The sequence below is a fragment of the Erithacus rubecula genome (genome assembly GCF_903797595.1).
Source record: "Erithacus rubecula genome assembly, chromosome: 3".
In the NCBI taxonomy this organism is placed as follows: domain Eukaryota; kingdom Metazoa; phylum Chordata; class Aves; order Passeriformes; family Muscicapidae; genus Erithacus; species Erithacus rubecula.
The window spans coordinates 101,879,443-101,894,942 of record NC_136689.1 but is presented as its reverse complement, the minus strand read 5'-3'; the positions used below and the strand labels follow the sequence as shown (position 1 = coordinate 101,894,942).

The window sequence follows — 15,500 nt, the reverse complement described above, 5'->3', positions numbered from 1 at the left end:
CTACAGATATCTAGAACATATTTGCAAAAATCTGATTGGTTTGTAACCCATGTTCATAAAAGGAAAACCATCAAAGCATGAGCCAGGTTTTGCAAGAATGGCATCACTTTTGGTTTTTTGTTTTGTATGAAATATTATTTCAGATAGACACACCCAATTCCTGTGCAAATCATGGAATTGTTTAGGTTACGCTCATTGAGATCCCACTATTATCATGGATCCATGAGATCCAAGATCACTGACTTCAACTGTTAACCCAGCTCTGCAAAGTTCACAACTAAACCATGTTGCCAAATGCCACATCTACACATCTTTTAAACATCTTCTGGAATGGTGAACCCACCACTACTCTGCACAGCCTGTTCCAGTGCTTGACAAAACTTGTCATGGAGAAATTTTTCCCAGTATCCAGTCTAAACCTCCCCTGGCACAACTTGAGTTTTGTTTCCCCTTGTCCCATCATTTATTACCTGGCAGAAGAGACTGACTCCCACCTGACTACAGCCTCCTTTCACGTGGTTATAGAGAGTGTTAAGGTCTCTCCTGAACCTCCTTTTCTCCAGGCTAAACAACCCCAGCTCCCTCAGCTGTTCCTCATCAGACTCGTGCTCCAGACCCTTCACCAGCTCCACTGCCCTTCTCTGGACATGCTCCAGCACTTTAATGTCCTTCCTAAATTAAGAGGCCCAAACCTGAATACAGGATTTGAGGTGTAGCCTCCCCAGTGCTGAGTACAAGGGAATGATCCCATCCCTAGTCCTGCTGGCCTCACTATTGCTGATCCAAGCTAGGATGCCACTGGCCTTCTTGGCCACCTGGGCACACACTGGCTCATGTTCAGCTGAGTGTTGACCAGCACCCCCAGGTGCAGCTTCCCAGCTACTCTTCCTCAAACCTGTAGCACTGCATGGAGTTGTTGGACCCAAGTGCAGGACCTGGCACAGTCCAGCAGTCACATTAATCCATCACAGACCTCTAGTCTCCACCCACAGCTGGAGGCGTCACCACCAGCTCCTCCAGTGGATTGATCCTTTACTTCCAGCAGCAGAATCTGTTTGAGACCAAAGTCTTCAAACATTACCTTGATGCTGAAGAGGGCATTTCAACACAACAAAGATATTGAAGATTTGCATTTCCTTGTCCCCATCATCCCTGCACTCTTTTGTACCTCGAGCCCGATGTTCAGGTAGCAGTCGATGGCCAGTACCGGGTTCTTGAAGTTATGAATGGCCTTAGGGAAGAGTTTGTAGGTTGCATGTTGAAGGAATTTCTCCAGGAGGAACTGAGATGGGGCTGCCAGCAATGTGTGTTCACTGTCAGGGGCACAGACGTACTGAAGGGGCATTATTGGTGCCACACTGTCTGAGACCTGCAGTGAAACCAAAGGAAACCCCTTTAACCCACCTACTCCATGTTATTTACTCTGCAGGAGTTCCTCTAACTGGGGAAGGGATTGCCATGGCAGAGCAGGAAGAGAGAGAAGGAGAACAAAAGGATCAAAACTCCCCATTCAATTTTCACATAGTTCCAAAGCACAGAAATTAATTAATTGCTTGCTCCATACTTCTGTGGATATCTGCTTTCCTAAAGAATGGACATAAAATACAGAGTTCAAACTGTCACTGTGGCCTTCATCCTGCCTTACTCCTGGGCATTATATGAAATTACATATTCCTTGTGTGGAGTCATCCATAAAAAGTGTTTTCTATGGAGTTTTCTCATAGGCCAGTCCATCACTACACATTCCACTGCAACCACAAGAAAAGGAAGATTGGAAAATTATGTTCAAAAATACTGATACCCAGAGTTCAGTCAGTTAAATTGTGAAGTATGGGAGGTGGTTTTTTAAAAGGGAGATGGTGTGGGATGTGTTCAAAACCACCAGGAATACTAACAGTAAGATTTCTAGATTAAAGACAATCCTTTAAAATACACCTCCATTTAAAGCTGGCATAGGTGTAACGTATTCTGTATATAATATTTGGTATATTTTTATAAATACTTGGATTTCCTGGGGGGCTTTCAGAAGGTTTCAGTCTTCAGAGCCTTTCCTCAGCCTTCTTGTTCGGAAGTGCAAGGACTGAAAGTCATCACAAATCAGCAAATACCAGAAACTTGTGGCTGTATTAATATTTTTAAAACTTAATCTGGTACAACTTGCCTGCTTTGGATCAGAGTCTGCAAATTCTTCCTCCGTCAGAGATACCACTGAAAAGTAGACCAAACTCTTCCAAATCTCAGTCCATCTTCTAATAGATTAGGAGGATTTTTTTAGTAATTTATAAATAGCAAAATGTTTCTCATTTTCTGTTTTTGATGTGACAGCCCTACCATGGATTAAGCCATGAATATCAGATGTAAAATATACAGGAAATAAATCTGAAGAACTAGAGAATTCATTATTTTTAGAGAAAAACAGGAACTGATTTTACCTCTTAAGTACTTCCATACTCACCATGATTTTTGGCTTAACAACAAAGTCCTTTTGCCCTCCAACCTGAATATGTTTCTTCATGACACTGAAGTTGTTGAAGCGGCAGATGAGGAGGCCGCTGCTGTTGGTCCGCAGATTAAAATCCACATCTTCACAGAAATACCTGGACATTGAACACAAGATCACTAAACCAGCTGTGTGGCTGCTGAAATGCACCAGTATGGCCTCAGCAGAGATTTCTGGAGATCATCTGATATGGTGCCACTACAAATTTTCTGCAGAGCTCCGAAGAGTCATTCCTTCAATGCTCTCCTGGTCAAGGAAAGCAGCTGCTGGTCACCTAAACCCAAACTAGTCTGGGTTTTCACTGTGTGCTTCTTCTCCACACCAAATCTGGCTTGCACTCTCATGGTCATGATCTACTGGCATTAATAATTTCCCCCCCACACTTTACTTTTTTTTTTTTTTTTTTATGTTTGGGGGTTTTGTATTATGTATTTCAGACTTGACAAAAGCTCTGCAGTGATCAACCTCCACTTTGGAACAAACCAGTTCCATATGACATATTTCTCTATAAACTAGATTCGGGGGAAAATATGGCTTTAGCAAATACTTGCTTTATTTTGATAAATTCAGATGAAACATGTATCATGTGGTGTTTTATTTTTTGTGATTGTGCACTCATTACCTAAGGCAGGACCTTTCTGTTTATCTATCTCAATAGCATTCCGAAACACTGTAACAAGGTTCTTATCAAGTCAATATGCTATTTTTCCACAGATATATATATATGTATCTGTACTGCCTACCTGTTTAGATCATATTGCACATTCTGGGTCAGGTCTATGTTGAGCAGTATAAAATCACGCACGTGGCACCTGGAGAACGGAGCCTTTGATTTCCTGGTGTTCAGCTTGCTGTTCCATTTCTGAACACCCAGTATTGCATAATGAACAATTTTGGGGGTGGCTTCAATGTGTTGGAGGACACTTTTCAAAGACACATTCTTGCTGAAACCCCCAGGCTCCAGGGACTGGCTGCAAAACATGATTATATACAACATAAAAATGTATTTTATTATTTTTATGCTACATACACTGCATATATATACATATGTGTGTATAAAAAGGATCAAAAAATTCCATTGACAACTGCGAATGTTTACTCCAGATGCTGTAAAAATAAACATAAATGAAGATTTTTTTAGCAACAGGCAACTAATTTTATCCCATCAATGCAGTCATTTAGAAAATGAGCTTTTCATCATAATAAGTTCTTACATAGCAACTTAGGAAGGGAAGTCACCTTCCACATCTTTTTTGGAATAGGTTAAATGAAAATAAAGTAACATATTGAAAATTCACTCAAACAATTGCTAGAAACAAGACTGGCTCCAGGCAAAGAACAAACACAAGCAAAGGTCTGTTGGTGGCACTGACACAGATGTAACGCCACAGTCATGGTGAAGTGTTCAAAAGCAGGAGGCTGAATGTTGTTGGTCAACAAGACAAACGCAAAAACTTCCTATTGCTCTAAGCATTCTACCAGATGTTGGCAATGAGCCTCTGTTACAGATGTGCTGCAGTCAGTGCTGGATCAGTGCAGGACCCAGGAGGGTGGGTACCAACCTGGACTGCTCGTGGAGGCTGTGCATGTTCCACAGCACGCAGGAGTCGTCCATGACCACGATGAAGGGCCACACGCACTGGCGCTTCACTCCCAGCTCCTCCAAGCGGTTCCGCTCCAGCTCCAGGTTGTGGTAGGAAAGTTCCTTAATAAGAAACCTGGCAGCACCTGAGGAAATACCACAAAGAAGATGTACAGACATCTTTGTTAGACTTTATCACTCATTCCAGAGAAAGGTAATGCAAACATCTGCAGTCATTACCCCTTTTGAACTTAGTGCTCATAACACCTTAGTTTAGAAAGAAATCCGTATGTGCCTTTTTTTTAAATCTAAAAGGCAGATTCCAAGAAGACTGGATGCTTTAAGACACTCTGCAGAACTCAGTTTTGTGGGGATTGATGAAGTAACTTGAACCAAGAAAGGGCTAAGTTTCCAAAATTGAAGCTACTTAAAATTGCTTGCAGAAAAAGCTCAGCATCCATGAAAACAAATTCCAAAGTTCAAGACCTCAGTGTTCAGCTGCAGTTGATATTTACTTTCTGCTAACTAAAACGTTGCAATTTGAATATGTATAAAATGTCTAGAATGAACATTTACACACCAGAGTTGAGTAAAATTATTGAATATGTCCCATAAAACATCAGACTTTAAGCTGAGAAGGCAGTGGCCCATGCAAACATATGCATTCCATACCTCTGACAGCAGTTCTTCCACAGTTTTGCACAGACATTGCTACTATTATCACAGCAGGTGTGTGAGGAGCTGCTGCAATGTTTCCTGCAACAGCATGATCCACATTGTCCAATGTAGATCTTGATACCCTCACAGCAATGCATGGATAGTGTCTCTTACCAACTCCAGCATTGTTGAACATGCCTGGCAAGACAAGCATGATGTGGTTGGGCCAGTATTTTCGGTAAAGTGGCATTTCATACTCCTTGACTACCAGGAGGTGCAGGTGGCTGATGCCTTCCATGGCATGGTAGAGGTTCAAGAGTCCGTGTTCATGGCGTCCACTCGATGGGGTGAAGATAGGACTCTTGACTGCATTCAAATTCTGCTGGAACACAAAGTATTTTGGCAGCATTAAATAAAAAAATAGCTTATTCCTGATAGGGATTTCTATTTATTTTTTTTTTATACCAGATTTTAAGATCACTGATTACTGCAACACATATGAACTGGATGCTTGGAACGGAAAAAAGAATGTTTGCCCTCAAAAAAACCCATTCTAAGGACAGTCAGGCAAGATTTACACAAGGGACTTTAAAACAAAAAAACAACAGAAAAAACCTCCCCCCATTAATTTGCATAAGTATGTCAAGCTAACTGCATGCAGCAGATGGGTAAGAGCAGCACACGAACCTTGTCAGAAACGAGTGGGAGTCGCATGCTTTCGAGATGTTTTCCCTGTTTGCTGAAGACAAAATGGTTCTCTTTGGACTTGGGGATTATAAAATGCAGCTGAACCTCTTCTCCCAGCATCGAGGATGAAAACGTGAATGCATGCAGAGTGGAGTCAGACACCTGAATGCAAACAGGCAGCACAAAGAGATTTCCAAGCAGGTAACACATAAGGAGTATGTAAAGAGGAGGAGTTCTTACACAGTACTAGAAGCCATCAGAGAAGAATATCCAAACCATATTCTTTCATTAATCATTTTCCTCAAAATAAGGTGCATTATTTAGGCCTTGCTATTAAAGGAATCAGCTTTCTGTACCAGTAATAGTCTTTGGACAAACTGAACTCTTCTAAAGTCCATTTCAGCTAGGAATTGTTTATCAATATTTACAAAGAGAAGTCAAATGCATAGATACACACACAAACTAACATGCATACATACTAATAAAAAACGTGTCCAAATCAATTTCCCCAGAAGATTCAAAGAGCAGTGCAGCATGTGGGGATACCTGTCATTCAGACACCCCAGCAGGAGCACTACTGTATTGCTATTAGTATAGTACTTTTCCTGTGGCAATACTCTCCTAAGTAGTTGTGTGACCAAAATAGACCACACCATTAACAAAGCTGAGAAGAATTTGGGTGAGCTTAAGTTTGCAAATCACTTCACTGAACCATGTAAGTGTAAGATGATAGATTTCATTCTACAAAAGAATTTGTCTTACTACAAAGACAAATCACTTACCAATGAGCTTTCTATAATCTTTGCTAAAAATTGAAACAATTAGCCTGAGATTGCAAAAGCAAGGGCTTTAAGTTCTGTTAAAACATTTAAGAATCTCTCTCCCTTCATAATGTTTGCTATTCAATGACTCCCCTTTGAAAGTGCAATTTCCCTGAGCTTAATTATCTTAATTCTATATACACAGCTCACACTGGCACATACAAGTAGATGTTTATATTTATTAGTACTAGTTATGTTTAACCACATGCACAAAGATGAGTGGAGAGAACAACAGGTGTCCTTGGGGAGGATTTGCTTCTGTCAACGGACTTAATGAAGCATGAGGTTTAGATCAGACCTGCTGGTGCTGGTCTGAGGGAACTGGCATTGTGCACTGCATTGTCCACAGGTCAGGGTGTCTACATTGCCATATCTTAATAGCAAACTGTTGGAAAACATTAGTGAGCAAGGAAGGAATGAAGTGAGATAAGAAACTTCCAGGTAAACTGCTGGTGGTGGTTAAGAAATAATGTGTGAGCTATTAACCAGGAATAATCTTAGTTGCCAGCCTCCTGTGAGCATAACTGTTTGCTTTAGAAACAACAGGTTTTTTTATCTCAACAGATTAAAATGTTCATGTCTGTCCAGCAACTCATAAGCTACTGCTGAGAAGGATGCACAGCTACATAAAAACTGAGGAAGAAGTAGGCCTTGCCATCTCCCATCACAGGTGTGGATGGCTGGCATTTAGGTTAGACAAGTGTTCCTCTTAATTTTTACAGTCTTCTCTCATGAGACACTGCAAACCCCCTGGGCAGGCTGAATAATGCTTTGGCTTGAGAAAACGAACCACAGCATTCACCCTTTGCCAGAGGCAGCTGCAGAGGAAAACTCATTCAGAACATGGCAGAGACAGCTGATGCTCCTGGGTCTGTAGCTCAATATCTCCCCTGAGAATGGAAGAATTAAACAATTCCATCTCAGGGAAGGTGAGAGCATGAGTCCTGAGATGAGACAGTATCCCTGGAGACACCACAATAAAAATCCAAGGATGCAGTTTATCCGTAGGCCTTGACACCAACCTGTGCAGTAGGATTAATGTCCATGTACTGATGGCACTGCTCACAGTGATGGAAGGTGTTGTAAGCTGCATATTTAGTCAGCATCATGGACACAGTATCCCTTTTCTTAGGTTCCTCTGATTTTGTTTCTTTGCTTGTTTCTGTGCACAAAGAAAAGAAGTAATTTTAGGAGCATTAAAAAACAGATTTGGATCCTGGTAAAAACTCTAAAGAATATATAGTTGTTTTTTTCCCATTTAATTTTGTAGATTAAAGGTTATTGTGAACTTGTGTTCAAATGAACCAATAAACACTGAGTCTCTGTAGGAAAGTATTCCCAAAAGTCTACATTTTACTTACCTTGTTTCACTCTTGAGAGTTGTTCTGTGTATACAGGACTTATATTTCTGTACTTAGGGTCATGTACACTCAAGTCAAAAGATACTTTGCTGAAGATCTCAATGTCTGGCCAGTGGTCATTGCTAGACTGAGTAATTTCGCTGTTTTCTGTATGATCTGCAACAACACACTCCAGGTAAGCAGAATCAGACACCCACCAAAATATGTTTATGTGATGGTTGCTGCTTTACAGTCGGACTGGAACTCACACAGGCATGCACATACAGAGCAACATCTTTTGAACATCATAAATATTACCAGTGAAATTACAATCCACACAAAGCCATTTCAAAGAAATGACAATTCCCTAGAAACTGTGCAGGGGAAGGAGCCTCCTAGGTATCTTTCTGCACTGCTCCTCATCATGCTGCTGAGGTATAATTCACTCTGGTTTGAGGATAAAATGCTCAGATGAATGGTCCTATTTGTGCAGAAGGCACACCTGTAGTTGTTTCAAGCTTCTCTGTGATGGAATGAAGAGCACTGGGTAAATGAGAAGCAAAAGTATCCAAAGGGGCAGAAGGATGAAAGCAAGGAAAGAGAGGCTATATATATATATATATATATATATACACATATATATACTAGTTGCTGGTGGTACATGATAAAGGCAGTAGAAGACAGGCTCCTTTTAAAGAATGGGATGTGGCCAGCAAGGATCAAACAAAACTTTTCTGCATTGATTCAACAGAGATAAGCCTAAAGTAGAAAATCAAGTTTAAGCAAGGGAATGGTAGAAAACACTGGCCAAAGAAAACAACTTTGGAATGCAGCTTGAATATGAGTCAAATCAGATCAAAATGAAATGGAAGAACACATGAAAGTAGGTGTGTAACTGAGGTTACTGATTTTAGAAAAGTGAATTCAGGTGAAATGAAGGTTGGGTCTACAGATGAGCACATGATCATCCTGTCCTGATGCAATAGGAGACAGTAATCTACAGAGCTCTGAGTCCATTACTTTGACCTGGATAATATTCAAAATTTGGAGAGGGTGAAGGAAGTAATTAAAGATGTTGAATTAAATGAAAGATACGATAAAATGCAAGTAGGTTGAATAAAGAAATCCTGTGTTATTTTCATTATATGGCTATGAAATACCTTCTTTAAACAAAGGAAATGCAATTAATCTTATCCTTCTGGACTCAAGTATTTGGTATGATACTATAGGACAAGTTATTAATACAGCTGGAAAAAATTGAGAGAGGGAATGGTCTGTAAATTGAAAGAGTTGACTAAATAAAAGATGGCAGCATGTAACATTGTAAGCATTAAGGCAGGTGAGATTACCAATGAAGTTAAAAGGCCAGCAGATGTGCACACTGTTTAACATTCTGCCTAACATCACCAGCTTAAACAAAAAATTAGCTTAAGTTTGCTAGTGGCACACTCCTGAGAGTCATTGTCAATATGGAGAAAGAATCAAAGATCAGCTGGAAAGAATTCAATGCCTTCAATAACTGTAACAACAGAAATTTGGTGATATTTAACAGAAAAAATGTGAGTCATATGTACATTCAAGGATTAATAACAAGCATTTCTACAGCAGTCTGGGGGCACCTTGCTGGAAATAACAGAGTTGCTGAGAAACCTTGGAGTATAAGCTAAGCATCAATGGCAGTGAAAAGGGAGAATGGAAAAGATCAGTGCAATCACAGGTTTCATCAGTCACGGGGCTTTCAGTGGGGGCAGGGAAATACATGAGCTGTTGTAGGCTGGGTTGGTTAAACATTCAGTTCTGCTCACCCATGCTTAGAAGGATAAATTGAAAATAGATGTGTAGGCCAGAGTACCAAACTGATAAGGAGAATAAAGAGCCCCTCATTTGTGAGAATCCTGTAAGAAGATCCAGACTACCTAGATGAATGCTGAAGAGGAGGTAAGATAGCTGCCTGACCACTCCAAAGAAACAAACCTCAAAGAAGAGAAAAAGTACTTTAATTTAAATTACTTTTTTTTTTTTTGGTCTTAAAGAAAATGTGTATAAATGTCACTGAAATATGTTTGGGGTGAAGAATAAAGTAGTATTTAAAATAATGGGAACATGAGGGCTCTGGAGAAGCATTCCAACAGAAGTAGTGGGAGCAAAAAAGCCACAACCAAAAACCTCAACCAAACCCAAATTGCTCTTCTGCTAGAGTTCCATGCATTCCTGGCAGGGGTGTGACACATTGATCCCGACAGGCCAGTCAGCATGATGCAGAACATCTCTCACATTTTGATATCTCAGCCTAAGTTTTTGAGGTACTTTAGTTCAAATAATGAGGGAATAACTTCCCTCAAAGCTCCAAAAAAAGGAAAATATTTTCTCTCTCTCTTTTTTTTTTGTTTTGTTTTCATTTAATAGCACTATATGAACAGAAATAGAAATTAGTCTATTCAGAGGTTTGACAACAACTGCATTTTCAGGATGCCAGTCTAATGGTCATGGAGTGTTATGTACCAGAACACCAAGAACAGGACTAATTTTTAAAAGGTTTTGCTCTTCTCACAGCAAAGTCCTGCCATGGCAGTTAATGGATGTGTGAGATCTGACAAATGAGCACAAATCCAAGGAGGATCCTGCTCCTCTTTATCCTCAGCATAAAACCTGCAAACTGCAGACAGGAGACAATCTTACTGAAAATGTATTTTCAGTATTAAAATAGTTAGGTTTCAACCAGGAACAAAATATTCTTAAGCACCCTGTCTGCTTAAAAGCAGCCAGCACCTAAAAACCTGCAAGGAGAGATAACATGGGCAGATGTTGCCCATTTACAGATTTGTGCTCACTTTAATGGGAGTGCTACACAAATGTGTCAACCCAAAATACATTTAATAGTTTTCAGACAAGCCCATTATAAAGTTTACTTTTTTATCAATCTATGCTGAAAAACATGCAGAAACCTAAAGTCTAACTACACAACAATGGAGAGGACATGTAGTAGGTGTAATTCATAGTCTTTCAGTGAGCCTAAAAGCTTCCTTGCTGAATAATGTACAACATAGGCTCTTCATGATACATCTTAAAAATACCTACTAAATACTTACTGGTATTAATCTCTTCTTCATCATACACATCTACTTCCAGCAACCGGATCAGCATGCGGAAGAGAATCCTTAGGAACTGCAAGTATGAACCAGTCTTTCCAACCTGAGCCAGAGATGGAAAAAAGTCTAAATGCCAACTCAAACTACTACAGTGGAAAGGTAAATTTTGGATAAATGCCTCTGGGCTTATACCAAAGCTCTGTGTTCAGCTCTGCCCGAAAAAACTGCAAGATGTAATATTGCCCACTATACTGAAAACACTTTTACTAAATGGTCTCTGAGCACAAACTGGCCACAGCCTGTGTCACTTTTGTATGCAAGGAGATCAGCAGTGATAATTGCTTCTCTCCTGATGTGCTCACAGCAATGTTATGCCCAGTGCCACCCATGTGTGTTTCATTTAGGCTAAAACACGACATAAAGTACCACCCTTCCTCTCCTTGCCACTTTCAGCATGGACTTATCCTTAAAATTTGACTTTGATTTTTGACCTCAAAACACATCACTGCAAACTTGGCCCCCTCAGACTGCTAAAAAGGCAGGAGGAGGGAACAGTGCTGTTACTTGTGGAGGTCCTGTCAGAAGCAGCCTCCTGGGGTGAAAAGTCCTGGTGGCAGACGCCTCAGCCTGATTGCTGAAATCCGCATGGTGCTGCCGGGCTGCCGTCCACTGCCTGTAGTACAGAGACTGCTCCTCACTGCTCATGTCCTTGTGAAGCAGGGGCCTCAGGGAGCTCAGCCAGGACACGTCAGCGTGAGGCAGGAGGGAAGAGGAGGAAGGCAAGCTCCCGTTTTTCTGCGAGCTCAGGAGGCAGTAGGCAGCTTTGGAGAGGATGACGATGCGCGGCAGCGCCGCTCGGACGGCTCTGCTGTCCTTGGCTGACTGGGCTGGCCACTGGAGGGTCTGGGACACTGAAGACACAGAGGAGAGCTTGGGGGTGGTGCTGCTGGCCATCTGGGTACCCAGTGAGTCACATTCTTGTTTCAGGCTGTCCCTGGCTGTAAAACTGGAGTAAGCTCCCTCATCTACCGAGCTGTGTGCCACAGCCTGGAAGTTAAGGGATGGTGCCTGCTTTTGAGACTTGTCTGCAGCACTCGAGGAGCTCACACCATTGTCAGCCAGGGAACCTGGGAAAGCAAAAAGCAGGCCAGGAAAAGTTACTGACTGACATAAGAAAACCATGAATTCATTTGATCTATGCAAAAATCATAACATACAAGTACTTTTGTTCAAGGAATGCTGCTGTGGCTTAGGTCAGTGTTTCACCATGCATAAAGAAACCATTTACATGTGTCTGTCCCTTTGGCTGGAGAGGCAGATGCCCTGCTGCAACAATGTTCAGACTCCAAGTGTTCAATCCTAATCTCTATATGCTAGCTATCATTTCCCATCTAGGATTTGGAATTTGATGGTACAACGTTCTGGAAGTCAGGTTTAAATAACCACTGTATATACAGATCAACTGCATCTTCCTTTCTATGAAAAACTGAGCATTTATTTCACTGCAACCTGGACATGAACTGGGATATATTCCCTCCTCCCTACCTTTCAGGTTTAGTTAATTTATGGGAAGACCTGATGCATAGCAAAGACCCAGTTCAGCTGTCTTAATACCTCAGACTCATAGGGAAAGAAAGGGAAGGAACCAGAAGTGTATGCAGAATGCAAAGAAGGGAAGGCTTGGTTGGAGGTGATGCCTGAAGAGGTAGGACAACACCCAACCATTCTGTTAATCTTGGTAAGGAGGCAGATATCCATCCTCACCCATAGGTACTCCCAGAGTTACAGAGCATTTTCTATTTCTAGAATTTCATACTAGCCCTTTTTGCTCTGATTTTTTAAGATCTTTTCAGGATCCACTGAACAAAGCTAGCAACAAATGTGAAATAAAAGTTTAAAAATCAAAATCACAAGGTATGCTTAGCTATGGCATACCACTCCTCCCACTGAAACACCATCTCCTTTTAGCAGTAGACAGGAAAATTGCTCACTATATGAAGAATCTGCAACTAATATTCCATTGTCTAGCCTGCAGCTGGATCCAGCTAAGCAACCCACATGTGAGAAAACATCTCAAATTCTAAAAAAAAAAAAAAAAAAAATTGTTTGCATCCAAATCCCAATGACAAAGGAATAAAGATTTGTTTTTCAGGCCAACAGCAGAATAACTGACCTGAGGTTCCAGTGACAGCACTGCTGTTGCTCTGGGGCCGGTCCAAGTCTATCAGCAGCTCATCAGAGTCATTCTCGCTGCCATTTGCCTTCTCCTGCTCCTTTTCACTGAGGTCAAGAGCCACAATGGGCCCTCGAATTGCCTCCTTGGAGACATAGCAGCATGCCAGGCCGACTTCTTGCTCCAATGCAGTACGAGTTAGGTAGCTGGAGTCAATTAGTCGAAGGTCACAGTATTTCAACGACCTGGGAAAGCCAACACGAATAAAAAAAGTTTTGTTTTCTCTTTGAATAACACTCCCCAGCTTTAATTGCTTACTTAATATTCATGGACAATTTTATTAGCTGTACATATAAAATAATTTTAAAACACTCAGCACATAAGTTGTGCTCCTTGTGCACACTGACCCACACAGTAGAGGAGTGTGACTTCTCACAAACTGTACTTTCCAAACCTTTAAATGGTTCCTAAATGAAGTCTACAAAAAATACACTTCTTTTATGAAAAGACAGCTAGATGGTACCAAACCAAATTTATCTGAACATATTAGAGAGCAATCATATTGAAAGAGTAGTAACAGCACCTGGGGAAAGTCTCTCCCAGAGGGTCTTTGCCAGTGAGAATAACAATGCAAGGTAGACCTTCCAGGTCCTGATAGGTGCGAGGAATCCAGTCATCCTGCTCATTGCCCCTCCAAGCCTGTGAACAGACAACATTCCAGTCACACCTAAACAACATCTTCTACATCTGCAGCTGTTTCCTTTTTTCATCATTTCCACTTTTGCTCTGCGTATAGGGCTTGCTTACTCAACAGCCAAGAGGATGGAGAACGTGGGTGAAGACATGCATTTGTTTTCTGGTAGCCAACTGTTAGCCAAGCATTAAATGCAAAGAAAATGGTTTATAGCATATGTTATTCAGTGCTGGAAATGTTCACCTGGTGTGGTATTAGTGTGTTCTGTCAGAGAAAAAAGTTGATGCATCAATTTGGCACAGATAAAAGATACTATAATGTAAAGCTAAATTAAGACTTTAAAGTGGAGTATGAAAATGGGCCAATGAACCTTGTTTAACTGTTTTATGTAGTGAAAGATTATGTGACAGAAACACATTTCACCTTTCCCTGGAAGTAATTTCCCTGCAAAGGAACTCATTACCTACAGTCTACCAAGGCCTGAAAACACAAAAATACATAATTTTCCCTTAGCACTGGAAAGGTTGGCAGCATCAGTCCCATGCCCTTACACCCTTCATTTCCCTTGGCTCAGCAGACCTTACTGAAAAAAATTATTTCTCCAATTACCAAGCAGTTTCTAATGACTTGGTAAAGCAGCCTTGGCAGCAGAGAGAATTTCTGGCTCATCAAGGTTAGTCCAGCTGTGTGTTCCCCTGCCTCTCCAGTGACCAAAGTTTCTGTTGAAGTGCATGACCAGAAAGTGAAATAGGGGAAGACAGTTTTTCTTTTGATTTTCCTTGATTTTCTTTTCACTAGCATAAGGACCTACAAAGAATGACTGCCTGGGGCATTGAGCTGTAAACTTGCATCCAGAAGATGTATTTCTTTGCCATCTTTCTCAGGAAGGTCAGAGAGGTACAACCCTCAGGGCTCCTCACTTCTCAATGTCTCCCAAAAAGTCTGATTCTTGTTACACTTAAATGGTTTGTCATGACAGCATCCCTGGTCAGTGAGATAATTATTTAACTTGTCTTCCATCTCTTGCTTCATTCTGTACCTCTGGCTCCCTGATGGAGAGGAATGACCTGTCAGGCTGGTCTGGCTGGCCAGCAGGCTGGTCTGACAGAGAGGGAACAATGCAGCCACCAGCCCTGCAGAGACAGCTGCCCAGCCTCCCTGCCCTGCCGTGGCATCACACACCCTGCTAATCCCTCTGAGAGAGGCTAAGTTAAATCACACTTTTCAGCTGGGTTCACTGACACCTACAAGGTGTCTGAAAATGGTCATGATGAGGTCTCATCCTACCCTGGAGAGTATTTATTGGTGGTACCACATTTCAAGCACTCAGCAGCCTCATATTGCTGTCTCCCCATACACACATCAAAAAAAGGGCTGGGATGTTTTTAGTGAAAGCTCTCCACTGGCTCTAGTCCTTCTGTTTCACTGCTCCACCTAATGTCAGAACAAATGTCCAGCAGCATGGAGACTAAATCAAAACATCTGCAATAACCTAGGCTGATTAATTTTATAACGGGAATGAATCAGTTCCCCAAACATAGGCTCACACCGTGTCAGAAATCTTGTGTTATCCTAGGCACCAGACTAGCAGGTATGGTAATGAAGCATCAGGTTCATGGGTGACCTTTATTATTCTGAAATACTACTGGGACAGCCCACCTGGAAAAAACCACTACAGGCTTATATTTGGGCAACTGAATTCCTCTCCTCACTCCCTTCATATGCATGGCTCAGATTTGAGGGCTTTTCTTCTAGTAAACTGCAAGAAAAGAAACAAATCCAGAATCCTACAGCTTTGTTTAGTCCAAAAAACACATCTTATGTTTTGGAGAGAGGAATAAGAAGAATTATTTAGAAGGTTTTCCACTCTCTACCTGATAAAATTTCTCTATTCCAGACCAATGTGTACATTGATATCCAGCTGCAACAGCTCCACAGTCAAGGCCTCACAGGCTGC

At 41.3% G+C, this 15,500-nt stretch overlaps 1 protein-coding gene across 5 annotated transcripts in view; it reads right to left on the bottom strand.

The window, feature by feature from the left end:
- The window catches only part of GREB1L (GREB1 like retinoic acid receptor coactivator), a 127,558-nt gene that overhangs the window by 4,886 nt on the left and 107,172 nt on the right, over nucleotides 1–15,500 (bottom strand). For all 5 annotated transcript variants that reach the window (XM_079301241.1, XM_079301243.1, XM_079301245.1 and 2 more), the window contains 12 exons: nucleotides 13,433–13,548; nucleotides 12,850–13,094; nucleotides 11,241–11,803; nucleotides 10,677–10,779; nucleotides 7,609–7,764; nucleotides 7,270–7,409; nucleotides 5,427–5,588; nucleotides 4,914–5,118; nucleotides 4,063–4,228; nucleotides 3,244–3,471; nucleotides 2,456–2,597; nucleotides 1,169–1,369 (listed from right to left, as the gene is read on the bottom strand). In XM_079301241.1, the coding sequence (XP_079157367.1) occupies nucleotides 1,169–1,369; nucleotides 2,456–2,597; nucleotides 3,244–3,471; nucleotides 4,063–4,228; nucleotides 4,914–5,118; nucleotides 5,427–5,588; nucleotides 7,270–7,409; nucleotides 7,609–7,764; nucleotides 10,677–10,779; nucleotides 11,241–11,803; nucleotides 12,850–13,094; nucleotides 13,433–13,548 (2,427 nt within the window). The remainder of the gene's footprint in view (nucleotides 1–1,168; nucleotides 1,370–2,455; nucleotides 2,598–3,243; nucleotides 3,472–4,062; nucleotides 4,229–4,913; nucleotides 5,119–5,426; nucleotides 5,589–7,269; nucleotides 7,410–7,608; nucleotides 7,765–10,676; nucleotides 10,780–11,240; nucleotides 11,804–12,849; nucleotides 13,095–13,432; nucleotides 13,549–15,500) is intronic.